Source organism: Bos indicus x Bos taurus, chromosome 2, assembly GCF_003369695.1.
Source record: "Bos indicus x Bos taurus breed Angus x Brahman F1 hybrid chromosome 2, Bos_hybrid_MaternalHap_v2.0, whole genome shotgun sequence".
Classification (NCBI taxonomy): Eukaryota; Metazoa; Chordata; class Mammalia; order Artiodactyla; family Bovidae; genus Bos; species Bos indicus x Bos taurus.
In genome coordinates this window covers 94,375,446-94,401,664 of record NC_040077.1, presented here as the reverse complement: position 1 = coordinate 94,401,664, position 26,219 = coordinate 94,375,446, and the positions used below count along the sequence as shown (strand labels likewise).

At 37.5% G+C, this 26,219-nt stretch overlaps 2 protein-coding genes and 2 non-coding genes across 8 annotated transcripts in view; 1 reads left to right on the top strand and 3 right to left on the bottom strand.

The window, feature by feature from the left end:
• Positions 1–387: 387 nt before the first annotated feature.
• Positions 388–3,690, bottom strand: EEF1B2 (eukaryotic translation elongation factor 1 beta 2). Its single transcript, XM_027565227.1, has 6 exons — positions 3,227–3,690; positions 2,655–2,777; positions 1,541–1,667; positions 1,202–1,268; positions 675–800; positions 388–587 (listed from the first exon to the last, which is right to left on the bottom strand). Exons 1-6 carry the CDS (start codon positions 3,304–3,306, stop codon positions 433–435), a joined length of 678 nt encoding a protein of 225 aa, XP_027421028.1. The 5' UTR covers positions 3,307–3,690; the 3' UTR covers positions 388–432.
• On the bottom strand, positions 941–1,074 carry LOC113881675. Its single transcript, XR_003508120.1, has one exon. It is a non-coding gene; the product is annotated as a small nucleolar RNA SNORA41 (small nucleolar RNA).
• Positions 1,346–1,424, bottom strand: LOC113881667. Its single transcript, XR_003508119.1, has one exon. It is a non-coding gene; the product is annotated as a small nucleolar RNA SNORD51 (small nucleolar RNA).
• Positions 3,691–3,800: 110 nt separating the features above from the next.
• The window catches only part of NDUFS1 (NADH:ubiquinone oxidoreductase core subunit S1), a 30,889-nt gene continuing 8,470 nt past the window's right edge, over positions 3,801–26,219 (top strand). The window contains exons 1-14 of one of the 5 annotated variants that reach the window (XM_027565168.1): positions 3,801–3,971; positions 6,503–6,567; positions 7,268–7,359; positions 9,470–9,577; positions 10,216–10,292; positions 10,928–11,009; positions 11,101–11,231; positions 11,677–11,862; positions 14,209–14,343; positions 15,018–15,132; positions 16,787–16,932; positions 17,282–17,410; positions 20,871–21,000; positions 24,659–24,819. In XM_027565168.1, the coding sequence (XP_027420969.1) occupies positions 6,507–6,567; positions 7,268–7,359; positions 9,470–9,577; positions 10,216–10,292; positions 10,928–11,009; positions 11,101–11,231; positions 11,677–11,862; positions 14,209–14,343; positions 15,018–15,132; positions 16,787–16,932; positions 17,282–17,410; positions 20,871–21,000; positions 24,659–24,819 (1,553 nt within the window). In that variant the 5' untranslated portion in view covers positions 3,801–3,971; positions 6,503–6,506. Of the gene's footprint in view, positions 3,972–4,109; positions 4,132–6,502; positions 6,568–7,267; positions 7,360–9,469; positions 9,578–10,215; positions 10,293–10,927; positions 11,010–11,100; positions 11,232–11,676; positions 11,863–14,208; positions 14,344–15,017; positions 15,133–16,786; positions 16,933–17,281; positions 17,411–20,870; positions 21,001–24,658; positions 24,820–26,219 lie in introns of those variants that run through there. The other 4 variants (XM_027565178.1, XM_027565200.1, XM_027565189.1 and 1 more) reach the window with 4 other exon arrangements.

Here is a 26,219-nt window from a genome sequence, read left to right as displayed (position 1 = left end):
AACTGCCTTGGACCTGGGTAACTAAAGTCCCAAAAGCCAAGTGATGTGGTTAAAGAAAAAAAAAACTCTTAGTACAAATTCTCAGTCAAGTACACCTCTTCAATAATATAAACGCTTGAAATACTGCAGTAAAAGTTGTATCACCACTTATAGAGGATGGCACTAACAGGTAGAGAAGTTGTCCTAAGTCCACTTTTGTTTAAAGAATCTACCTTACATCTATGCGTAGCCACAGTATTCATAATAGGTAGTCTTTTTTTGGCTAAATGTTGAATGACAATGCTGACCTAAATTTACATTATTTATGAATTATCTAGCCACTGAATTTCTTCCCTCAAAAATGGAATATAAGTACCACCTTCTTATTTAGAAATCAAGAGCCAAGGGTTGTCTTTCAAACTTTTATTTATGGGCACTGAACCATGATGGATTTTAGATCTTGTTGAATGCAGCCACATCCATAGACTGTACATACTCATCGAAAGCAGTGATCTGCTCCTCCAGCATGTCTGTCCCAACTTTGTCGTCTTCAACTACACACTGTATTTGAAGTTTTTTAATGCCATACCCAACCGGAACTAGTTTAGCTGAAAAGAAGATCGAAAAAAATCTTAGAATTGACACAGTTGGAAACTATGCAGATGCCAGTGTCAAAAAGAGAAGATTAAACTCACAAGAGCCCCAGACCAAGCCATCTGCTTGAATGCTTCTGACGCACTCCTCTAGTTTTGCCATATCGGTCTCATCATCCCAAGGTTTCACGTCTAATAAGATGGAAGACTTGGCGACAAGTGCTGGTTCTAAAAAAATTTAAAAAGTGTACAGGAAACAACATCGTTCAAACAATTCTTTTTACCCTACTCCAAGTCACTTAATAAATCTTAAATTTGTTTCTAAATGGATCATCTCCTTAGCCACACAGAAGTATAGAACACACACCTTGTGTTTGTCACACACATGCCCACTTTCTGTTGTGCTGAGAAAGAGGTGTTGAGTTGTGTGACAGTTTCTTTCCCACAGTGGAATGCCACAGCTGCTACCTTTAAGAACAGCTGCAGACCAGTAGCTGTGGAAGTTTTGAAGCTCTACTTCAACAAAATGGGGAGGAAAGGAAATTACTTTGAAGGTTAGCTTTTTAAAAAGATTATTCACATTATGAAATCTATTAAGTCAATTAGACACAAATTATAAAATGACCCACTTTTGGCTTTCTTTGACTCATACTGGGCAAGGCGTTCTTCTCTTAGCCTCTTGGCTTCTTCACTTTCCTGTAGAGGAAAAAATTTCATGTATTTCACAAAGTGGATTGTTCCTCAGTTTAAAGCTGGTGGGTTGTAACAAAGACTGGCTTTGTCAGAAAAAAGCAAATCCATCAAGAGCTCAGCCGAAAGATGGTGATTTGATTTTATTCATCATGTAGCCAGTCAGAATTTTTAAAAGGCAGGTAATTTTAAGTGAAGCCAGAGTTAAAACCCAGGGATTTTGGCTACAGAGCCTGTGCTTAAGCACAGATACACACGTAAGTCAATTTATGCCATACCTCCTCATCATCAGATCCAAAGAGATCAATGTCATCATCATCTTTACTATCTGTAGCTCCACTTTCTGTGGTGTCTTCCACATTAGCAGGGCCATACTTGCCCAAAGCTTTCTTCACTCCTGGCAGGCTTGAAAAAAAAAAATTAATCAAATATTACTAGGTCACCATGTCCCCTTTCACGTAACACTCGAGAGCTTGTTTTTATTAAAACTAAAGAATCTCTTTTATACTAAGAATTTACCCTTCAACCCTCCCTGGTAAATACTTTTATATATATGTTGAGCTTCTCACCCAACAATCATCAGTACCATGTGAAACATTTTATTCAATATGGACAATGATATACTTTCAGAATGATTATTTTTATTTGAGATTTCATTAAGTATGCTGAGTTCCATTCTTAGTGAACTGGAGTCTACCTCCTCAAACTTCCATTCTTGTTAGCAGTTTCCGAAGATTGAAGAAGGACCCGCTCATCCCAGAGGTGCACCGCCCCCCAAGTCAAGGTCAGGCACATTGGAAAGGCAGTGTGGGGAAAAGATGAATTGCTGTTTTTGATCAAGTAAAATTCATATTTTGTGGCAAGACAAAATAAAAATTAAAAATAAAATCTTTCTTAGTCCATTTGAACCACCTGCCTCCCCTCTAGGCTGCATTGTATATGTGCATTAACCAACCCTCTTAAAGAAATATTTCTTCTTAATCTTGGGTCATGATGAACCTGCTTTGCACCTGTAGATCTAGATTATATAAACCATCATTAAATAAAACATGAATCATTTACATTATTTACAGCCTTGTCTTACTTATGTGGAGGGAACAGTTGTCAGGTTTCAGAAGAGTTTTTCAGAGGTTATAATCTTCGGTGTGGCTTGAATAAAATTTTCTATTTCCTAGATTGACCAATTTTTTTCTTCAATATGGTTACGTTCTACCTGCTACGTGAAAAAATGGGAGGATTTCGGTCTCTTGGCCCTTCTCAAGTCATGGAGAAATTAGCTCACAATATCCCAACAAAACTAAAATATCCTGAACCCTAACTTGTCACGTGAAAACCCCGAGTTTAAGCTCTGAAAGTATTCTATTCCTCAAGCAAACACAAAGATAATTTTACCTGGCCTTTTCCTTCTCATAGGATTTGATGTGATTATACCAACGGAGGGCATGACACAAGTCGGCAGGTGGTGGGCCGGAGACGGCTTCAAACACTGCTACATCTGCTTGTGATGGCACATACCTGCCGATGATACAAACGTAATTACACACACTTTTATAAGGAGAGATACAAACACCAGCAAATGAATGACAAACACTACGAACTCGCCCTTTCGTCACCGGGGTACCTAAGCTGCTTTGTCTTTTGTAAGAAATAAGCTTCTTAGGATAAGGGATCATTTATTTGGTTCTCCGCGATACCCTGAGACATTCTTGCCACTCAGTAGACCTCTTCAGAAATTGCAATTGCTAACATGGAGCTACAGGCTTACATCTGTTAACGGAGCAAAGACGTGGAAAAACCTGGTGGAGTTAAGCATGCGGAAAAAGCACATTTTAACCCTTGTTCCCTCGCAACCCCCTCCCCAGGGAGAGCCCTGGGACCGGGTTTCCCTTCCTCTAGCCGCAGCCGAGGCGGCGCCACGTGGCCCCACCAACCCGGCCCTGCCCGACCCGGGCCAATGCGCTCACCCCTCTATGTAACTCTTGTCCGCCAAGTAGTCGTTGAGCACCTGGAGGCCAGCGGGGCTTTTCAAGTCTCCAAAACCCATGGCGACGGCTAATCTAGAACTGGGAGGCAGCGAAGAAAAAGAGGCGCGCAACCGCCCTGCGCCCAGCGCTAAGAGGAAAAAAAGGGCCGCCAAAGGCCGGAAATCCCTTATATAGAAACGGAGGCGTTTCTCTCCGAGGCCCTCGGCCGCAGGTTAAAGGTCAAAGTACGTTAAGATTCTTCAACGTAAAAAGCAAAGGCTCTAAATTAATGGCCCGCAATTTATCCATTGGCCTTTCTTTGCATTTGGAAATCAATTAATAAAATGGGTATTTCTTAAATTGCTACCTCAAGGTTTTCGAAGACTCTAGGACCCGCCCTCTGGGGGTGCCGGAGATGGCCGAAAACGCTCGGCCTCAACCGACAGGCCACTTCCGGCGGAACTGCGGGTCCGAGCCGGCCCCCGTCACCCCCAACCCCACCCCGGCCTCCTCCCGGGTGCTACGCCCTCCGCCCCGCCCTCTGTCAAGCCGACGGAAGTTGCCGAACTCTATCAGCCGGAAATTGTCGAACTGGGGTTTCTAGTCCCTCCCGGCTTTCCGTTCTTCCAGGCCCGGCTGGCGGAGATACCCGAGACCGCCATATTGAATAAGCAACCCGGCCTCTGAAGGGGTCGGTGTATTGCAGACAATTCTGCAGGGTAGCCTCCGCGGCTCCAGGGAGAAGGTGAGGTCGTGTTTGGGTGAGAAGGCTGAGGTGCCCCAGCCCCCGGCGTTTGTTTATTGACGAGACTGTTTCCTTTGTCTCAGCCCACTCATTCTCCTCTTGTCCTTGACTTTGCGCCGCGTTCCACCCCGCCTCCTCGGGAACCCCCGAGAGCCGGCAGGTGAGGACTGTTAGGCAAGATCTCTGGTCTGATGGAGCAGAGAGGAGGAGGAAACCTGGAAGCCTTGGGGAGCGCTGGTCCGAGTCACCTTTTGGGTGACCTTCCCTTTGCACGGGAATGCAAGACAGTCCCCTTCCTGGAGAGAACCTGTGTCAGTGACTTAGGCCTAAAGACTGAGCCTTTTCCCCCAAATTAACACATACCTGGTACTGGGCATCTTTGGCCGCTGTTGCCTTAGCAACTGTGCATGCCTTTTGTTTTGTTTTTTGGTTTTGTGCAAGGGCTGCATTGGGTAGCACTTCTTACCATTTTCACTGGTGGGGAAGAAAGGGACATTTAAACAGTTGGCCCAGAGGTTGCACTGCAAATGACAAAGCTACGTTGTTTAAATTTGGGGATCTAATGCATGCACATGTACTATAAAAGCGTGGATCAGGTACAACTGTGCTCAGAAACAGAACTTGTGAGAGTATAGAAGCTGTAAAATGAAGTGTTTCTGATGAAGAAACATCAGGTCAGGTTGGTTTTTTACTGAAAGTCTTTTTTTTTTCCCCCACTGAATTGTATGTGCATCTTTAAGCAGGGTGTTACAAGATTGCCAGAGCACCTACACTTTTTAATGCCAGGAAAGTGGAAGTGATGGCCAGATGGTAGAGATAGAACTCATTTAGCAAATAGTTATTGGACGTCTATTATAAACTAGAAGCGAGTCTGCAAGGAAGAATTAAATGGGTGACATGACTGGGGAGTAGTTACGATAGTTTTAGTTAGACTGGTCTGAGAAAATTTCCCTGAGAAATGCCTTTTAAGGCAGAAATTTGAAGGATGAGGAGGGCCCAGAAAGATCTGAGGAAAGAGCATTTCAGTCTGAGGCCACAGCCCTTGGGAACATGGGAGAGGCAATAGGAGCAGTGTGGAAGCCAGGAGACCTGTTAGGGGGCTTTTCTAATAATCCAAGCAAGAGATGATGGTGGCTTGGAATAGGATAGTACCTTGGAGGGAAAGAAGTGGATGGATGCAGGATACATGGTGAATGTGGAGTGGTATTATCTATCCCTGTACCAAAACGTGTTCAGTCTAGTTTTAGAAATGATTCATCATTAGCACTTTCCCATCTTATATTCGATTTTTTCTGTTCCTGCAAGGTAGCCAAAAAAGTGTAAAGCACTTATCAAAGTTTTGCAAATCTGTATTTCTTATGTTGGGGTTATGCAGTCTTCCATTTGTTGCAGGGTATTCAATACAAATAGTCCTCATGGATTTTCTAGCTAAAGTAGGCACCAGTTTCATATTATATTGGACATGAGCAAAATAGTAATTAAAATTTTTTACACTGTTGTATGAAATATTGATTGTTGATTTTGAATCTGTGCTGTTCTGATTCAGCAATGCTTTGTCCATATGATCAAGTGAGTGGACCTAAAAGATCAAATAACTTTTCAGTGTTCGCTTATGTACACCTTTAATTGGTGTTAAGTTCTGTAACCTACTGTCATTTATTTCAGTAATTCAGCAAATCCTGTAGAGAGGGCTTCTCAGCTGCAGCACTTTAGGTAATTCTATTTTATGGGAAATTGTCCTGAGTATTGTAGGATCTTTAATTGCACCCTGACCTCTACCCGCTAGACGCCAATAGGTTTCCCCTCATCCTGACCACAGACAGTTTCTCTGGACCTTGCTAAATGTTCCCTGGGAAACAAAATTGTGTCTTGTAGAGAACCACTCTTTTAGAGCTTACTGTGCGCGATCCTTAGGGGTAGAGATAGAAAGATTCAGGAAGTTCATAATACAGTGTGGGGGTAGAACAAGCGCAAAAATAAATAATTGCAAATCTGAAAGATAAATGTACTAGTTGACACAGAAAATGGCACTCCAGACTTTTTCAAGCTTAGGCTTGTGAATACCTTAGGCTCAGAATATCTCAGGAGCATTTAGTAGATAACTGCTCAGAACATAGAATTTTGGAATGTGTATTAGCAGGAAATGAAGATAGAAAGGTAGGCTTTATTTTACATAGCAACTAATGATAAGCTAATTCTTGGAATTTATTTTACTACATAGTTGTATTTAAGTTTGACCATTTGTTTATAATTAAAAACAACAAAACTGCCCTTTGTATAGAATTAGAAGGCTCATATTTATATACTAGCGGCTCTTCCTTAGCTTCTTGATGATGTAAAAGTCAGTTACTTTAGCTGAGATGGAGTATTCTCATCTCTATAATTTGAGAAACAATATCAGGACTTGTGAAATGTTCCATGGAATAAAATATGTATATGAAGTCCTTTAAACCCATAAAATATTACTGAAAAGTTTGTTATTGGGATTGTTTTTTCTATCATAACATAGCCCTTCTTTGTTTTATTTTTAGCAGTATGTTAAGGATACCTGTAAGAAAGGCCTTAGTAGGCCTTTCCAAGTCTTCTAAAGGATGTGGTGAGTATCTTTTTTTTAAATTGCAAGTTTGTGGGCACTAAACTGTCTATCTTTGTAAATTTATAGGTTTATGGAATGTTTCTTAAAAGACCCTAAATCCATAATAGATTTTAAATAAAAATAGAAACAATGTTGAGTCAGTGGTTTATTTTTCTTTAAAAATATAATAGTTTTTATTAAAAATAGAATAGAATAGCTGAATAGAATAATACAGCTTTAAACAGTTCATAGAAATGGAAAGTAATAGGAATTCCCCATCAGTGCCAGAATGGAAAAAGCAGTCGTTCTGCTTTTGAGAAGTGATCTTCCCAGGAACATGTGTTCAGTGGCATTAAAAGTTACAACTGGGACTTCCTGGCAGTCCCATGGTTAGGACTCTGCACTAACAGTGGCAGGAGGCATGGTTCAATCCCTGGTAGGGAACTAAGATTGTACACATGCCACACAGCAGGGCCAAAAAAGTTACAGCCTAAACCGCTGTTAAAAATAGACAGCTATATTCAATTTGGTGTTAAGGACTGGAAAAGCTTTCCTCTAATTCAGTATTTTAAAAGTTTGCATCTAGAGAAATAGAAGGGAATAGTATTAAATGAGGAAAAAATTTAGACCTGTAGGTTAATTATTTAATCCATTACCCCCTCTGCTATGATAACTTGAATTCTGTTAATTTCATCTTCACCTCAATGTTTTGGATGATCAGTTCGAACAACTGCCACAGCAGCAAGCAACTTGATTGAAGTATTTGTTGATGGTCAGTCTGTCATGGTGGAACCAGGAACTACCGTCCTTCAAGTAGGCATTAATTTCAGTTCTTTATTTTTGTGCATAATCTGATTGAAAAAAATTTTATTTTCTTGATACTGTTTACTTCTAAAATTTTCAAGATTCCTTGACAAATGCTCTTTAAAGAACTGTAGATAGTAAAATTATATGAAAATAACTTCGATTTGAAACCTTGGCATATCAGAATGAGCTTTTCTGTTTCTGACTTTCTTAATGAACTATGGGAATTCTTTTGTTTCACTTCTGCCTTACAAATAAATTCCCATTTAGAAATTTTAAGTTATGTGAAATAAATTATTAGTTAATATGAGTAAGTTTGGGAGAAAGGTAATCTTTTTTATGAGCCTGCTTGATGCACATTTACATAACTCTCCTGTTTTTAACAATATTTCTAGGAAGGTATCCTACAAAGCAGGTAAATGGAGGGTAGTAGGTTCTTGAATTTATGCCCTAAACACTTAATATCTCCAGTTTCTTCCAGAACTAACAAAATTGGTCATGAAGAAGTAGTGCTTTATTCCATTGTAAATTATTGCAGAGCTAAATGCTCTTTATTAATTTTAGCAGTAACTTTTGTACCATCAGGCATAGAAATATAAACAATAAATATATAACAAAAATATGTTCAGTGTACAGTGGAGAGTATTTTGGCATGAATAGGAGGTGGTAGAAGAGATGTCAGAAATATCTCAGGTGATCCCTGAGAAGTTTTTAAAGGATGAACAGATGTTTATATGTGGACAAGGAAACTTCAGGTCATTTAGTACTAGTGAAACAAGGTATGTGTGGAAGAGGAGATAACAGGAAATCAGAACTGTGATGTTGGAGAAGGTCTAGTCATTAAAGATAGTCAGTGCAATGTTAAAGAGCTTGTAGTTTGGCCCATCAAGAGTTTTCATGCTACTAAGCAGTATGACATTGACTGTAGAGTATGGTGCTTTGGTGATTAAGATTAGAATGAGACAAGGATAGAGTATATCTTGCATTAGTGGAGCAGGAAATGAGAAGGGCCAAAATAGTGGCAATGGAAATGGAAACAAAAGAGTATATTCATGAGAGAGTGAGATGTAGATAGACAGGCCTTTAGGAATGATGAAGAGCAGAGGAGTTTTTGTGATTTCTGGCTTCGTTATCTTATTTGGGGATATGTAGGAGGGGACAGGGCTTGCCTGTGGCTCAGATGATAAAGAATCTGCCTGCAATGCGGGAAACCCAGATACAATCCCTGGGTGGGGAAGATCCCCTGGAGAAGTAGGGAACGGAAATAGATTGAATTTTAACTGTCTAAAGAACATGCACATGTAAATGCCTACCTACATCTAAAGAAGTGGAAGACTGTCAGGATTGCAGATGAAGGTTCGAATGTAATCAGTATGTAAAATGGGCTAGTGTGAAGGTGGGGACAGTTGACCCACTGCATCTAGCACACAGGAAGACTTGGTGCATTTTTATCAAGTTGTTAAAAATATTGAAAATTGATGAGATTGCTTTAGAGTGAGGGCTAAGGATGGAATAACTAACTCTCGAAATTTAAGTGCATTTATAGGCTCAGCGAAGGAGCAGGGATAATTGGCAGAGCTGAACTAATCCCCCTCACTAGGCAAATGGGAACTGAGAAGAGCCCTTAGCCAACAGTGGGGAGTCCTGGGCGGGATATATGGGGCCAAAGACAGAACCAGATTATAGTCACATAGATGGTGTGAAATGAAGTCTAATCTAAAGGAGGAGAGCTAGTCAATGAGGAAATCCAGGGACATGAAACCACTGGGACAGAGTTTGAAGGAGGAATCTTTGTAGAGAATGGTTCAGAGGACAAGTGAGTAGTCAAGCACAGTCTGAGGATGCTTTATCCAGTTTTTAGGCATGGTGAGGATCTTTAAAGAGGTATCTTCAGAGCAGACAGAGGTTGGAGTCAAGAATAAAGAAAAGGAGGGAAATCTCTTTGAGGATGAAGGTGGAATGAAGATGCAGATATTTGGGTTGGAGTAATTAGATAAGTAGTGGATGGCTTCATTTTTTTCTTGTTTGATTTTTGTTTGTTTTCTTTTTCCTGTGTTTTAGATAAGACACGGGAAGGTTAGGTTATTCTAGTGCAAATATTTTTTACTTTCTCTTCTAGGCTTGTGAGAAGGTTGGCATGCAGATTCCTCGATTCTGTTATCACGAAAGGTTGTCTGTTGCTGGAAACTGCAGGATGTGCCTTGTTGAAATTGAGAAAGCTCCTAAGGTACTTAATGCCTAAAATTACACAACATGCTATAGAAGGTAGAAAACTTTAAATTATGTAGCAAACTTTATTTAAAATCAATATTGTTGTAACCAAGAGTCTGGTCCTGTTTACTTCTATCTATAAATTTATTTTCTGTGTGATTGATTCTCTTCATTTCACAACTGGAAACACATTGTACTTTATAAGTGCAAGTCCTATATAATTGTAATGTTTAGAAATTAAAGGGACCTTCTTAGAGCAGTCAGTATTTCCAAGTGACTGTATGACACACAACATTGGAAGTGCTTATGCTGTGCCATTTTCACTAAAGAAAAGGGTTGCAGTGAAAAGGTTCACGTTCAGTTTAACTCTGTTTTGGTTTATGCAGTTTTAGTTCAGTAGTGCCTGCTCATCAAAACAGTTATTTGATGTTCTGTTTCAGAGCCTCTTATTAAAAAATCATCTTAATTATTATAATAAAATTAAGATGGTGTCTTATTTTTAAGAGAAATGTAAAGTGCCAGACTATCATATTATAAACATGAAAACTAAAACACTCAGTCTTCAAAAATATTCTGTTCTTTGCTTGTTTTCATAATTACAAATAAAATTTATATAATTACAAATACTTAGAGATTTCTCCATTGAAATTCCAGGTTGTAGCTGCTTGTGCCATGCCAGTAATGAAAGGTTGGAATATCCTGACAAACTCTGAGAAAACTAAGAAAGCCAGGTACTTTACTGTTAACTCAGCATAGTGACTTTTCTTGGCAGAAAATTGAACATTTCAATATGTAGACCTTCCCATAGATGAGAAATTCAGTATCAGACTCTGAAGAAGTTGTGCTTCTAGCAGCAGTTGGAAGTAAGTACACATAGAGGAGGTGAAGTCAGGTGTTTATGTTTTTGAGTCTGTATTGGAATCAGCATTAAAAACCCCCGTTTAGAACTCTGCTCAGCCTGTGATGGCAGTGAGTCTGGGGCTTACTGAGCTGAGATTATTGCAAGGATACTGAACTGTACTGGCACTGGTTGTGTTTGTTTTTGCTTTGCGTTCATGTTTTTCTGAATTAATGCCTGAGTTTTCTGAGGCCCATTCAGCAACTTTTGATAGTTCTGTGTTGTTAAAACTCATAATTTTCTAGGTTCTCTAATGATATTTTATTCCAGATTCATAAACATTTTTTAAATTATGTATTTAATATTACTTTTATGATAATTAACAGTGGTGTTTCTGATAGTAAATATAAAATCCATACTAACTGTATGAGAACATACATCTGTCACGGTTATTTAAATACCCTATATGTAAACCATTTTGAATGCCAGCAATTTACTTAAGTTTACGTATTACGATTTTCTGTACAGAGAAGGTGTGATGGAGTTCTTATTAGCAAATCACCCACTGGACTGTCCTATTTGTGACCAGGGAGGTGAATGTGATCTGCAGGTATGTAGTCTTAATTTCTTAATTCTTTTGGTTGTCTCAGGTTTTAATTTTGTTAGCAAAATTAGGTTGACTCTTTTGTAATCTACTTAAGGACCAGTCCATGATGTTTGGAAGTGATAGGAGCCGGTTTTTAGAGGGGAAACGTGCTGTGGAGGACAAGAACATTGGGCCGTTGGTAAAAACCATTATGACTAGGTGTATACAGTGTACTCGCTGCATCAGGTAATTATTTTTTTGTCTCTTGGAATATCATTTGTATTCTTAACCCTGATATTCACAAAACTTGGTGGAATAATAACACTGGAAAGGATAGCAACTTTTATTTGGTAGAAAAGAGGGATGTTGTATTGGTGGTTTTTTACATAAGCCAATAGAGTGAAAAAGTTTTCAGTTTTAGTTAACAGCAACTTCAGTTGGATTTAAAAATCAGAATCTACAAGCATTAACTTTATGATAACTTGTTGAGCTGTACACATGGATTTGTACAATTTTCTGTATGTGTGTTACACCTCAAATGCCAGCATTTATTATTAATTTTTATTCAGGGACTGCACTTACCATTGAAAACAACCTTCTTAGTGTTTTGAAAATCATTATCTTTGCAATAATAAGAAAGGAGGTAATTTTGCAGGTCTGACCAGTTGTTTGGTGCATTTTTATCCTGTAGGTTTGCAAGTGAGATCGCAGGAGTGGATGATTTGGGAACTACAGGCAGAGGAAACGATATGCAAGTTGGCACATACATTGAAAAGATGTTCATGTCTGAACTTTCTGGCAATATCATTGACATCTGCCCTGTAGGTGCCCTGACTTCTAAGCCCTATGCCTTTACCGCTCGGCCTTGGGAAACAAGGTATTTATCATTGTATTTTTTGTCCTTTACTTCAGTATCATTCAAAAAAATTTAAGATTTATTTTCTTCCTGAGTTCTAATTGTTTTGGTCTGCTAAGGTTTTGTTTGCTTAAAGTGAAACCCTTTTACTGGAATGTAAGTTGTTAGATAGATAGGATGAACCTGTGCAAGTCAGTTGTTGTTTCCTTGGAAATTAATTCTAGAGTACTTAATCACAAAATTATTTACTTCTTCCAAAGAGTAAGATTGTGTTGATTTTTAAAAATTTATAGTTTCCTCTCATTGTATATTAAACTTTCAACCGTGTATACAAATCATACATTATTTAATCAGTTCTTATTAGACCTTTAGTTTATTTCTATTTCTGTATAATTAAAAATCTATGATAAATATATTTACATTTTCTCTGATTCTATCTCTGATTCTTCTGAATAAACTAAGAAATTAAATAGATCATTGAAAATAAATTTGAATACTTTTCAGGTTCTAGAAACATATTAAATTGCCCTCTAATTTTAAACTCCTACCAGAGTATATGGGAGCATCTTAAAATTCCAGGCTTTGAACCATGTATTTATGTATAAAAAAAAGACAGTACATAACTCAAAAGTTTAGTAGAGAGTTTTTTCTCCTCTCTGTAATACATATGATGGTACATTTAATGTGCTATAGGTCTCTGAGACACTATTCATTTTTCTTAAAACTTTTTCTCTCTTTGTTCTTCAGATTAGATGGATTCTGTTGACATATCATATCAGGTTCATTCTTTTACCATCCCAAATCTTCTATTCAACCGCTACAGTCAGCTTTTTATTAGCTACACTTTCCAACTCCAGAATTTGTTTCTTTTTTTTTTTTTAATTTTTGTATCCTCGCTGGGAATCTTCACTTGTTGATTCATGGTTTTATATTTCCCTTTAATCTTTTTTGTTTTAATAGTTATTTTTATTAATTTATTTGGCTGTGCCAGGTCTTAGCTGTGGCATGCAGGATCTTTAGTTGTGGCATGTGAGATCTAGTTCCCTGACCAGGGATTGAACCCCGGTCCCCTGCATTGGGAGCTCAGAGTCTTAACCACTGCACCACCAGGGAAGTTCTTCCCTTTCATCTTTAAACATGACTTTCCTTCTATCATTGAACATTTTAATATTATTGTTTTTATTTTTAAGCAGGGCTTCTTAGGAGTTGCTTCTCTGTATAGCTTAGTAGTCAGATAATGATCATGCTCAAATTCTTTGAGCCAGTAAAGCTTCCATCCTCTGCCAGTGGATCTGTGTGTGGATTGTTGTTCCTGTTTAGTTGCTAAGTTGTGTCTGACTCTTTAGGGACCCCATAGACTGTAGCCCGCCAGGCTCCTCTGTCCATGGAATTTCCCAGGCAAGAATATGGGCAAGAGTGGTTTGCCATTTCCTTCTCCATGGGATCTTTCTGACCCAGGAATTGAACCTGCATCTCCTGCATTGCAGGCAGGTTCTTGTACCACTGAGCCATGTGGGTTGCCCTTGTTTGTGGATAGAAAAGCATATTCAGAGTTCAGGCTGTTTTCAAGTCTGCCCAGCTTGTAGTTTACATTAGGTCTCTTGGGTCTCTGTGTTGTCCAGGAGAGTGAATAGCCTGGGCTGTCTCTGGTCTCAGCTGCACATTTGTGCAGCCTCCTCTAGGAATGCTCACCCTGCCTGTGATTGCAGCCTCATGCTAGTAGTTCCTTGACTTTCCTCAGCTCAGTGACCTCCAAGGTATCACTTCCACAGACAGCTTTTCCATTTCTCCAAATCAAGTGAGTCTTTGTCTGCAAGAAAAAATCCCCTGTCTTCATAGCTTGCCCCATCCTACCAGAACCTCCAGTTCAAGGTGGTGAGAAGGACAATAAGAATAGTCCCAAGCCAGAACACCGCTGGTTTCCACCATTCTTTCTAGAAATTCAGCAGTTTCTCTAAACATAAAACCTTCACATGATGTGTTTGCTTTTGTTAGCTCTCCAAAGAGTTGAGTTGGTTACTTTTGTCAGTTTTGTCTAGCTTTATTTTTGCTTTTGGAGGGAGGATTTGTCAAGCTCCTTAATCAGCCATACCCCAAAATTTATTTATTTTGATAGTCAAGTTTTCACAGTTTGGCTATTTACAGCCTTTCCAACTGGCTTCTGTTTTAGATAACTAGATAACTTTTAGATAACTGGCTTCTGTTTTTGTGTTATGGTCTGCTCAAATATGAGAGTGTGTGTGTATATATATATGTAAGGAAAGGAAAGTATATGTAAAGTTTTTTGATTTTGGTAAACCACGTAACAGAAACTTTGTCCATTTATTCTCAAAATCAGCGAGTAAATATATGTGTTTATTTTCTTAGAAAGACAGAATCCATTGATGTAATGGATGCAGTTGGAAGTAATATTGTGGTCAGCACAAGAACTGGAGAGGTAATGAGGATTTTGCCAAGGATGCATGAGGACATCAATGAAGAGTGGATCTCTGATAAAACCAGGTATATGCTGTGTTTTTTCCTTTAACTTTTGCAGTAGATTTAAAGGAAATTTTATAATAATTTTCATTTTAAGGAACAGTCTTTTATATTTGCAAATTACTGTTTATAGACTATTGAAATCTGGATTGTTAGGATATATAGTGGATTGGATAAAACTGACATTAATAATAATCCTAGGTATATTACTGGCTTTCATATTTACTGGTTTTCATATTGAGAAATATCTTTTTTTCTCCTAGATGGAGAAATTGAAGTAAATGAAGATATTTAACCTATTTCAGTTTGTCTCTCTTTCATTGGAGAATAGAAGCTAAATATAAGTTTGAGTTTGCATAACATAATTTTGATGAAATATCTAGAGATACTCAGGTTTTATAAATGATTTGGCTTTCTCAGCTACCAAACGTATTGTAATTTTAAGTTTCTTTGGGTAGCTGAAAATAAATGATAAGAACTCAGACATTTTAGGTGGCATTTGAGTTTCAGATAATGTTTGTAAAATATTAATTCATCTCCAAAGAAATCTGGAATGATTATTTGTATCCATGTATTTATTGTTCTATTACCTTTAACCAACACTGTACTTAAATAACATTTCTTTTAGATTTTAAATTTGAAAATTACAGTTGCCTTTTTAGAAAGATTCCACAAATGGTGTAATTTCTGTTATCTAGATTTGCCTATGATGGGCTAAAACGTCAAAGACTTACCGAACCGATGGTCAGAAATGAAAAGGGACTTTTAACACATACCACCTGGGAGGATGCACTCTCTCGTGTAGCTGGAATGGTAAAAAATTGAAATATAGAATAACTGTATTTGTGGTTTCCAGGACACATTTTTTTTTTTTTTTTTTTTGGCTGTACCAGGTCTTCGTTGTGGCACACAGGATCTTCTATTTTTGTTGCTGCATGTGGGTTCTTTAGTTGTGGCATGTGGGATCTAGTTCCCTGACCAGGGATTGAACCCAGGCCCCCTGCATTGGGAGCACAGAGTCTTAGACACTGGACCACGAGCGAAGTCCCATAGGGAACATCTTTCTAATGAAGAGGGGTTATTGTTTCTCTTAACTTGTTTCCTCTTACCAGGATTACCTTCCTTTTAACAAGCATTTATTGAGAGCCATCTGACGTCATGCTAGATGTAGGGATATAAAGATTGTAGCACATGGTTCCTATTTCCACAATCATTTAGTAGGAAAAGATGCATCTTCAGGCAATTATTGTATGTTGCTTTCGGGTAGTCATGCAGAAGATGATATATGAGAGAGCGCATTGGAGGGATGCCTACCAGGGCTACCATATTACCTAGGTAAGATGACTTCTTTGTTTAGTTGCTAAGTCATATCTGACTCTTTGCAACCCCATTGACTCTGGACTCCCCCAGGCTCCTCTGTCTGCAGGATTTTCCAGGCAATAATGCTGGAGTGGGTTGCCATTTCCTTCTCCAGAGGATCTTCCTGACCCAGGGTCATAACCTAAGTCTCCCACACTGACAGGCAGACTCTTTACCACTGAACCACCTAGGAATCCCTGATCCTAATTTACTGGGTTTCTAATCAGAGCCTAGCCTACCTGAGAGAAGTGAAATACCTAACCTCAGCCACCTCTTGCAGTCCTATACCATGTGGGGGAGGGGATGAGAGAAACTGAAAGTTCACTGGCACAGGCTCATTGAGAGACTAAAACCTAATCATAGGACTAGAAAATACTTCCCCTGCCCACTCAACCTCACCACCATATTTACTAAACACCTGTTAGCTCAGTTCCTTTTACCCAGTACATCACATCCATCTTTGAGCAATGACTTTCAAGGCATACTAAAAGGTAAAAACACAGGAGACTGAATAAGCATTAGACCCGGAGTCATCTGTGACAAGAATATTGGATGTATCAGACCAGGTATTTTTTAAACTATGACTAAAATGTTAAAAGACTATATTGGAAAGAGAAGACTGCATACAAAAATGGATGAACAATGTTAGCAGAGAGAGATGGAAATTCTAAGAAAAAACAAAAGACAAATGCTAGGGATCGAAAACACTACCAGGAATGAAGAATGCTTTTGATGGTCTCTTTAGTAGATGAGCCACGAACAGGCTTGCCAGAGCAAAATACATAAAGGGCTTGAAGGAATGACAGATGCTTCAGAAGATTGTATTTGGCTATATAACTCCGAAGTCTTCATCTTCCTGACATCATTTTGAGGCCTTTTGTTCCTAATTTAAAACAAACAACTTTTATTACAAGCAGATGTTATTCTTGGCCCCACATACACTTTCTGCTTCTCACTTTCAGACTAATTAGTGTAAAAAGCTTTTTTGTCAGAAGTTTGTTGCTTTTATTTTACTTGAAAATGACGTTATTGTTTTGTTTTCTGAATGAGTCACTGGTCTTTTTCTGAACGAAGGTTTCTTGGTGATAGCCTTTTCATCCATTTCTAGTTGCAGAGCTTTCAAGGCAATGATGTGGCAGCAATTGCAGGTGGCTTGGTGGATGCTGAAGCCCTCATAGCTCTCAAAGATTTACTTAATAGAGTGGATTCTGACACGCTGTGCACTGAAGAGGTCTTCCCCACCGCAGGAGCTGGGTGAGAAATTTGAGGCTAGGATCTAGGTGTTCTGTTTTCTTTCTTTTTTTCCTTCTGTTTATAGGTTGTGTTTAAACCAACACATCTGTGGCATCAGTGACTTACATGTGACAACTTGGATACTCCAACATACCTCCTGGTTATTTTCACATAGAGACCAAAGTCAAACCAGGAGCTATTAGAAAATCTAATTATTAATAAAGTATTTGAACCTTTGATGCAGTTTAAGACTATTTCAAAAAATTTTTTGTCAGGCAGTGAGCTGTGGGTTTAATGACAGAGTATTTCATGGACTGTCAGTGTGTATTAATTTTAAAATAAACTTGGATTTTATATTTTATGTTTCTAGCACAGATCTACGTTCCAATTATCTTCTTAATACTACAATCGCTGGTGTGGAGGAGGCAGATGTTGTCCTTCTAGTTGGTACAAATCCACGTTTTGAGGCACCGCTATTTAATGCTAGAATTCGAAAGAGGTTTGTAATAATATTCTGGGTTTTAAAAACATTTACATGATAATTTGTTTTATATATGAAAAATGACTGTCTTAGCTGATTCCTAATAGTGGGAGTAAGATTCCAAAAGATAATTGAAGGGCAGTTTCTAACAGCTCCATTTCCCACTTCTTCCCTGCTGATCATTTTTTTAGTTTGAAATAACTCAACTTTGTATACCCACGTTTGTGTAGTGTTCACACAGATTAATCAGTGCTAATGTTTATATTTTTTTCTTTTCTCTCCATCTATATATTTGTGTGAACATAATCATTTGAAAGTAGATTGTATACATGATGCCCTTTTAATCCCAAACTAAACACGTCTGTGTGGGTTTCCTAAGGACAAGGACATTCTCCATTTAGGAATTTGATTCTTTATTTAATTAAGAATTTAGTATTGATACAGTATTATTATCTATTTGTGCTTAAATTTCACTGAATTTTTTCCATAATTGTTTCCAAAATTTCCATAATTTTTTCCATTTTGACTTTTTTTTTTAAGACTACAGGCCAGATATTTTGTAGAATGCCTCTCTATCTTTTTATATCTTAGAGACTTGTAATAGCTCAACCATATAGTTGATTGTCTAAACTGGGACAGTGTTGGGAGTAGAAAAGGGATTTTTTTATTCCAGGGTGACAGGTTAAAAACCCCTACTGTCTCTCACAAACCAGAATATATGGTCACCACATTTATTAATATTTTTGGAGGAGCTGGATCCATACTTCGTTGTCAGTAGACAATAAATATGAATGATGTAGTTTGTTTTTTATGAACTTTTATTTAAATGATCTTAACAGATAATTAGGACTCTGCTGTGTAAATATGGCAAAATAAAAACATCACTTATTCTAAAATTAAAGTCTGTTTATAGCTAGCTTAGAGTTAGCATTCTAACACAGCAAGTTAATTCATTGACTTTACTTGGTGTGTGCAGACTTACCTTATTTTGTTATACTTTGCTTTATCGCACTTTGCAGATATAGTCTGTTTTTTGCAGATTTAAAGTTTATGGCAGCTGTTGGTCGAGTAAGTCTTTCAGTGCTATTTTCCAACAGCATTTTCTCATTTGTGTCTCTGTGTCATATTTTGGTAACTCTCACAATATTTCAAACTTTTTTATTATTACTACATTTTATTATGGTGATCTTTGCTGTTACTCTTTTAATTGTTTGGGGGCACCATAGGCCGTATCCATATAATATGGTGAAATTAATCAGTAGATGTTGATGTCTTTTGATCACTCTGCCAACTGGCCAGTCCTTCGTGTTTCTCCCTCTCCTTGGGTCTCCTTATTCCGAGACACAACAGTGTGGAGAGTAGGTCAATTAATAACCTACAGTGGCTTATAAGTGTTCAGGTGAAAGGAAGTCTTGTACATCTTACTTTAAATCAAAAGCTAGAAATATTAAACTTATTGAAGGAGGGATATTGAAAGCATAGATAGGCCAAAAAACAGACCTCTTGTGCCAAACAATCATGTCATGACTGCAGAGGAGATTTAAAGTGCTACTCCAAAGTGCGCAGTGCATGATAAGAAAGCAAAACAACCTGATTGCTAATGTGGATAAAGTTTGAGTGGTCTGGATTGAAGATCAGACCAGCCATGACATTCCCTCAAAGCCTAATCCAAAGCAAGGCCCTAACTCTCTTCATTTCTAAAGGTAAAGAAGCTACAGAAGAGAAGTTAAAACTAGCAGAGGTTGGTTCATGAGATTTAGGGCAGGAAGCTGTCTCCATAACATAAAGGTACAAGTTGAAGCAGCCAGTGCTAATGTAGAAACTGCAGCGAGTCACCCAGAGGTCTAGCTAAGATAATGAAGGTGGCTGCGGTGAACAACAGATTTTCAGTGTAGACGTAACAGCCTTTTATTGGAAAAATGTGCCACCTAGAACTTTAATAGCTAGAGAGGAGAAATTAGTGCCTGGCTTCAGAGCTTCAAAGGATAGGCTGTGTGAGGGGTTAATGTTCCTGATGACTTTAAGTTGAAGCCAGTGCTCAACTTACCATTCTGAAAATCCTAGGGCTCTTGAGAATTTTGCTAAACCTGTTCTGCTTGTGCTTGATAAATGGAACAACAAAGCCTCATTGACAGCACATCTGTTTGCATTATGGTTTACTGACTATTTTAAGTCCATTGTTGAGACCTACTGCTCAGGATTCAAGATACTGCTAACTGATAATTGTACCTGATCACCCAAAAACTCTGATGAAGATATACAATGAGATTAATCTTGTTTTGTGTCTGCTAACACAGCATCCATTCTGCAGCTCATGGATTAAGGAGTAATTCAATTTTCAAGTCTTATTATTTGAGGAATACTTATTCAGAAGGCTGAAGCTGCCATATATAGGATTCTGCTGATGGATTTGGGCAAAGTAAATTGAAAACCTGGAAAAGATTCACTATGCTAGATGCCAATAAGAACATTGAGTCTTGGGAAGAGGTCAAGATATCAGTGTTAAAAAAGAGTTTGGAAGAAGTTGATTCCAACCCTCCTGGATGACTTTGAGAGGCTTCAGTTGAAGTACCTGCAAATATGGTGGAAATAGAGGGTTAGAATTATTAGTGAGATCTGAAGATGTGACTAAATTGCTGTGATCTCATGATAAAACTTTAATGGATGAGGAGTTGCTTCTTAAGGATAAGCAAAAAGAAAGTTATTTCTTGATATAGGATCTACTCCTGGTGAAGATTCTATAAAGAAATTGTAGAAGTAATAACAGTGGATTTAGAATGTGACATACACTTAAGTTGATAAAGCAGCAGCTGGATTTGAGAGGATTGACTCCCAGTTTTGAAAGAATTTCTACTGTGGATAAAATGCCATCAAACAGCACTGCATGCTACAGAAAAATTGCTTATGAAAGGAAGAGTTAATTGATACAGTAAACTTCACTGTTGTCTTATTTAAGAAACTGCCACAGCCACCCTAATCTTAAGTGAACCACCATCCTGATTATTCAGCAGCCTTCAACATTGAGGCAAGCGTCTCTACCAGCAAAAAGATTTCCACTCGCTAAACGTTCATATGATGGTTAGCATTTTTTAGCAATAAAGTATTTTTTTTCAGTATAAAGTATTTTTTAATTAAGGTGTATATATTATTTTTTGACATAATACTTTTTATACACTTAATAAGCTACAGTGTAGTATAAACATAACTTGTATATGCCCTGGGAAAGCAAAAACTTTGTGGGACTTGCTTTATTGAGATACTTGCTTTATTGTTGCGGTCTGCAACCAAACACAGGTATACCTGTATTTTTACACTTTATTTTGAAAAATACACAATAATATCTGTTAATGTTTGGGGAAAGCTTTAATGCTTTTTAACATTTTTTAATTTAAATAGATGTAGCACTTAGCATTGATGAGACCAATAACTGTACCGACTTAGTGATTTAGCTCTAAAAACTTCATTGTTTTTATTTCAGCTGGCTTCATAATGACTTAAAAGTGGCCCTTATAGGCAGCCCAGTGGATCTCACTTACAGATATGACCATCTGGGAGATTCTCCCAAAATTCTTCAAGACATTGCTTCGGGTAGCCATCCATTCAGCCAGGTGCTCTTAAGTTACATGTATAAGATTTTTAAGTTATATGTATGTGATTTTTAAGTCTTATTTTTTTAATTTATTATTTTCGTGATAACTATGAGATTGCAATATAGAAAATAATATATAAGAAAGTAAACATAATAAAAAATCCTACTACAAACAACTGTTGATGAAACGTCCTATGGTCATCTCTCATTTATATAGAGAAAGAAGGATGGATAGGTAAGCAAAAAAATGAAATCATACTCTACATTTTTATTTCAGTTCAGTTCAATTGCTCAGTTGTGTTCGACTCTGCGATCCCATGGACTGCAGCATGCAGGCTATAAGTTAAATAATTAGGATGACGATATACAGCCATTGGGAATATATGTCAAGGGAAACTGCTTTCCCAATTTGGAATCAGTCTGTCGTTCCATGTCTAGTTTTAACTGTTGCTTCTTGACCTGCGTACAGGTTTCTTAGGAGGCAGGTCAGGTGGTGTGGTATTCCCATCTCTTTAAGAATTTTCCACAGTTTGTCATGATGCACACAGTCAAAGGCTTTGGCATAGTCAATAATGCAGAAGTAGATGTTTTTTTGGAACTCTCTTGCTTTTTTGATGATCCAACGGATGTTGGCAATTTGATCTCTGGTTCTCTGCCTTTTCTAAATCCAGCTTGAACATCTGGAAGTTCACGGTTCACGTACTGCTGAAGCCTGGCTTGGAGAATTTTGAGCATTACTTTGCTAGCGTGTGAGATGAGTGCAGTTGTGCAGTAGTTTGAACATTCTTTGATATTGCATTTTTGGGGGATTCGAATGAAAACTGACCTTTTCCAGTCCTGTGACCACTGCTGAGTTTTCCAAATTTGCTGGCATATTGTGTGTAGCAATTTAATGGCATCATCTTTTAGGATTTGAAATAACTCAGCTGGAATTCCATCACCTCCACTAGCTTTGTTTGTAGTGATGCTTCCTAAGGCCCACTTGACTTCACATTCCAGGATATCTGGCTCTAGGTGAGTGATCACACCATTGTGGTTATTTGGACCACTAAGATCTTTTTAGTATAGTTCTATGTATTCTTGTCATCTCTTCTAAATACCGTCTGCATCTGTTAGGTCCATACCATTTCTGTCCTTTATTATGCCCGTCTTTGCATGAAATGTTCCCTTGGTATCTCTGATTTTCTTGAAGAAGTCTCTAGTCTTTCCCATTCTATTGTTTTTCTCTGTTTCTTTGCATTGATCACCTAGGAACACTTTCTTATCTCTCCTTGCTATTCTCTGGGACTCTGCGTTTTTTTTTTTTCAACCAGAGTTTAATTTTACTTGAAGTTATCAGAAAAGAAAATGATGTGAAACTGAAAGAATTAAATTTTAAACTTCAGTGAAGTCTTTCTTTACAGCAAGAGTTATTATTCTTTAAAGAAATTTCACTGGTCTTTTTATATGACCTTTTCATTACTAAATTCCTTATTTAATTTTTTTTTCATTTGCCACCTTAAATTTAGAGCTTTTAGGCTTTTTATTTCTTTTTTTTCCCAAGAGATGTAGGTACACCATTTCTTAAGTTCTTTCTTGCTTGAAAATGTTTATTTTATTCCTGACGAGAGCCTTGGCAGAATGTAAAGATCTTGGGTTATACTTCTGTTTTTCCCTCTGAACTTTATAGATATGGGCCCACCCTCCCCCTTTAAATTAATGTATTTATTTGGCTGTGCCGGGTCTTAGTTGCAGCATGCAGGATCTTTTACTGTGGCATGCGAACTCTTAGTTGTGGCATGTGGGATCTAGTTCCCCAACCAGGGATTGAGCCCTGGCCCCCTGCTTTGGGAGGACAGAGTCTTAGCCACTGGACCACCAGGGAAGTCTAGACACTGCCTTTTGTTATTGTGGAGAATCCTGATTTGAGGTATTATTCTGTTTCAACCCTGTCCTGTTGTTGTTGTCTAGATAAATTTTTGTTGCTATTTCGTACTTGGTTTTTTATCTTTGAAATTTAGTGACTTCACTAGAATATATCTTAATGATGGTGGTTCCATACTCTTTTTTTTTTTAATGGGATATGCTGCCTCCTTAATTTTGAATACTCAAGATTCTCTTTATTTTAGGAGTTGTGTGTGTGCTTGTATGTGGTGTGCGGGCTAGTGATTATTTAAAAAAATATAAGAAAGGTTTCTGTTTCTCACATAACAGTGATGCTGAAGTTTGACATATCGTGCAGCTGTCCAAGGATCTATTCAAGGCAGGAGCCTGCCCTCCTGCTTGCTGTCCTCAGTGTACTGGTTCACTCACATGTGTTTGTGTGTGAGCCTCTCCTCATGATGTCAAGATGGTTGCTTTGCTTACACCTCCGGATGTAGGCATGAAGAAGTCAAGTGTGAGGGGACAAAGCAGCCAAATCCAACTCCTTTGTTGTCAGTTTTGAATAACATCTCTATTATTACTAGCATCAAAAATATTTTTTAAAAAATTTTATTGAGAAGAAGCCCTCTCTTCTCTATAGTTCCCTTCCCCATTCCCCAGAAGGTGATGAGTGTTCTTCAGGAAAGTTTTCTTTTATAATAGATTTAGATGTATTTTCCATTAGTAACTTCTAATGGAAGTAACTTCTAATGGAAGTAACTTCTAGTTTGTTAAGAACTCTTAATGCAGATATTGGATCCCTTTTTCTATCTTTTCTGTCACTTATTTCTTTATTCCTCTGTTCTTTTTCAATTTGTTTTATATAATTTCCTATATACTTCTTGCTCCTGTATTTACACTCATGTTAAATTTTGGTTTTTGTTGTTTCTGGAATGATGTTCACCTCTGCTTTGTTTATCTTTTAGTTCTTGAACTTTCTGATGAAAATCCTCTATGATATTGTCTATCATGTAACTTCTCTGAGCTCTTTTAAAAAATATTTCATTTTCTTTGAGGCTGTTGAAAACTGTTTCTCATTTTTTAAGGCTATTGAAAACTCTTCACTTTTCCTTGGGAAACTCCTCTTAAGATGAATGGCCTCTTCTTTGTAGTATCTAGAAATGATTTTCATGCTGATTGATTGATTGGGACCAGCCCTTTATCAAAGAATGGATGGGCAGGGGAATGAACTGTAACAATCTACAGCTTTACTGCTAATTTTTCTGTTCTCCACCATATCTGTAGTTTCTTTTGCACTTGGGATGCATTCCTTCTCAGTTTCTGATATTCAGGTAGTTACTGTGGTTTAAAGCAAAGCCCTTAAAGTATTCTGCATTGTGATCTATGTCCGTTGCTTTCCCTACCTTTTCCCCTCTGTCTGGAACATAGAAAGTAGATGGAAGACGGTAGACATGGTACTTCAGCTTGATTTCTCTTGTTAAACGTTGTATCATCTGAACCTCTGTGCACATATTCTCCAGTTTTTTCTGGGACCTATCCATAGTCATTCTGACTAAAGGATGTTTGACTCAGGCTTTTATTCCCAGTGCTTCCTTATTGAAACTACTTTATCTAATATTCATTTAGCTACTTCACAGTAGCTTTGGCAAGAGGTTTTTGAGTAAATCCAGTTTGTATGTATATCCATATGTTGACTAGCAAATCACAATGTTCATCTTAGAACTAAAGCTTGGGACAGCATATTGTAGATACAAATTTGGTTAGATTTAGTTACTTCTAATTTTTTTTTAATTCAAAGTTCTTCTTAAAAATAGGTCCTACAGGAAGCTAAAAAACCAATGGTGGTTTTAGGCAGTTCTGCACTCCAAAGAAATGATGGTGCAGCAATTCTTGCAGCTGTTTCCAACATTGCTCAGAAGATTCGGACAAGTAGTGGTGTTACTGGTGATTGGAAAGTTATGAATATCCTTCATAGGTAAGTTAAATAGTTGTTTTGTAATCTGTAATTGTGTGGATATGTGTTCCTGTACATCGTCACATTTATTTTTAAAACAAATTAATATTTAGTGACATTATCTCAGTAGCAGATGTGAAATAGCAACTTTTATTTTGTGTGAGAAGAACCCAAGATAATAAATAATATTTAAAATATCCAAATTGTGGTAAGTGCTAGAAAAAATCTTGAAAATTTATATCACATTAATATACTGGGTTCAAAAATTGAAACAAGAATTTCCTCCTGTGATTATAAATTCTTTATAAATATAAAGTAGAATTGTTCTGAAAGTAGAACTATTGCAGTGAACAGGATAAACATTTTTGAGGTTTTTAATGCATATTTCCAACTTATTTTAGAAAGATTGTACCAATTTTGCATTAGCGAACGAGTTTCCCATTTCACACAATTCTTTCTACCTTAAGTGTTACTTTTTGAATCTTCAGATTTGTTTAAAGATTGAGGGTAAACACTCAGTGGGCTTCCCCCATTGCTCAGTAGTAAAGAATCCTCCTGCAGTGCAGGAGATGCAAAGAAGAGGTGCAGGTTCGATCCCTGGGTTGGGAAGACCCCCTCCTCCAGAGAAAGGAAATGGCAATCTACTCCAGTATTTTTGCCCGGAGAATCTATGGGGTCACAAAGAGTTGCACATGACTGGGCAACTAAACAACAATAAAATAAACACTCCATGATAATAAAATTTTTTTATTTTAAAAGTGTTCAAATGCATTCTTAAACATTCATTTCAGTGTTACATTTCCCCTCTTAATAGATTAATTTGGCATCGTAGGTCATCATGTAAACATTTTTTTAAAACTTCTATTTTTTAAATCGTTTATTTGCATTGATCACTTCCAGATCTTTCTAGCCATAATTTTTAGAATAGAAAAGAGACTAGTTATTTTCTTATTTTTAATTCACTTTTGAACATATGTCTTTATTAATATTTTTTGTTTCTGTTTTTGTCTGAAAAACAATAACATAATAACTTTTTTAAGAAAAATTTGTGCGTGTCTAATGATGTCTTTATGGTTCCTTTTCACCGAGGACCACTTGGCTAAATACGTAAATCACAGATTTTTTTCCTTTAATACTCAGTATTCTTTTCACCCTGCCTTTCACATTTTAGAGAGGATCTCATCTAATCTGTTTTGTTGTGTGGTTTTTTGTCTCTGAGAACTTGGTTTTATGTATGTATGTGTTCTTGTCTGCCTGCCCACCCTTTGGATTCCTAGAAGGACTTCCCTGGCAGTCCAGTGGTTAAGACTTCATGCTTCCAGTGCAGGGAACACAGGTCCAATCCTTTGTCAGGAAACTATGATCCCATATGCTCCGCAGTACAGCCTGGTCAGAAAAAAAAAAAATTATTCCGGGGTATA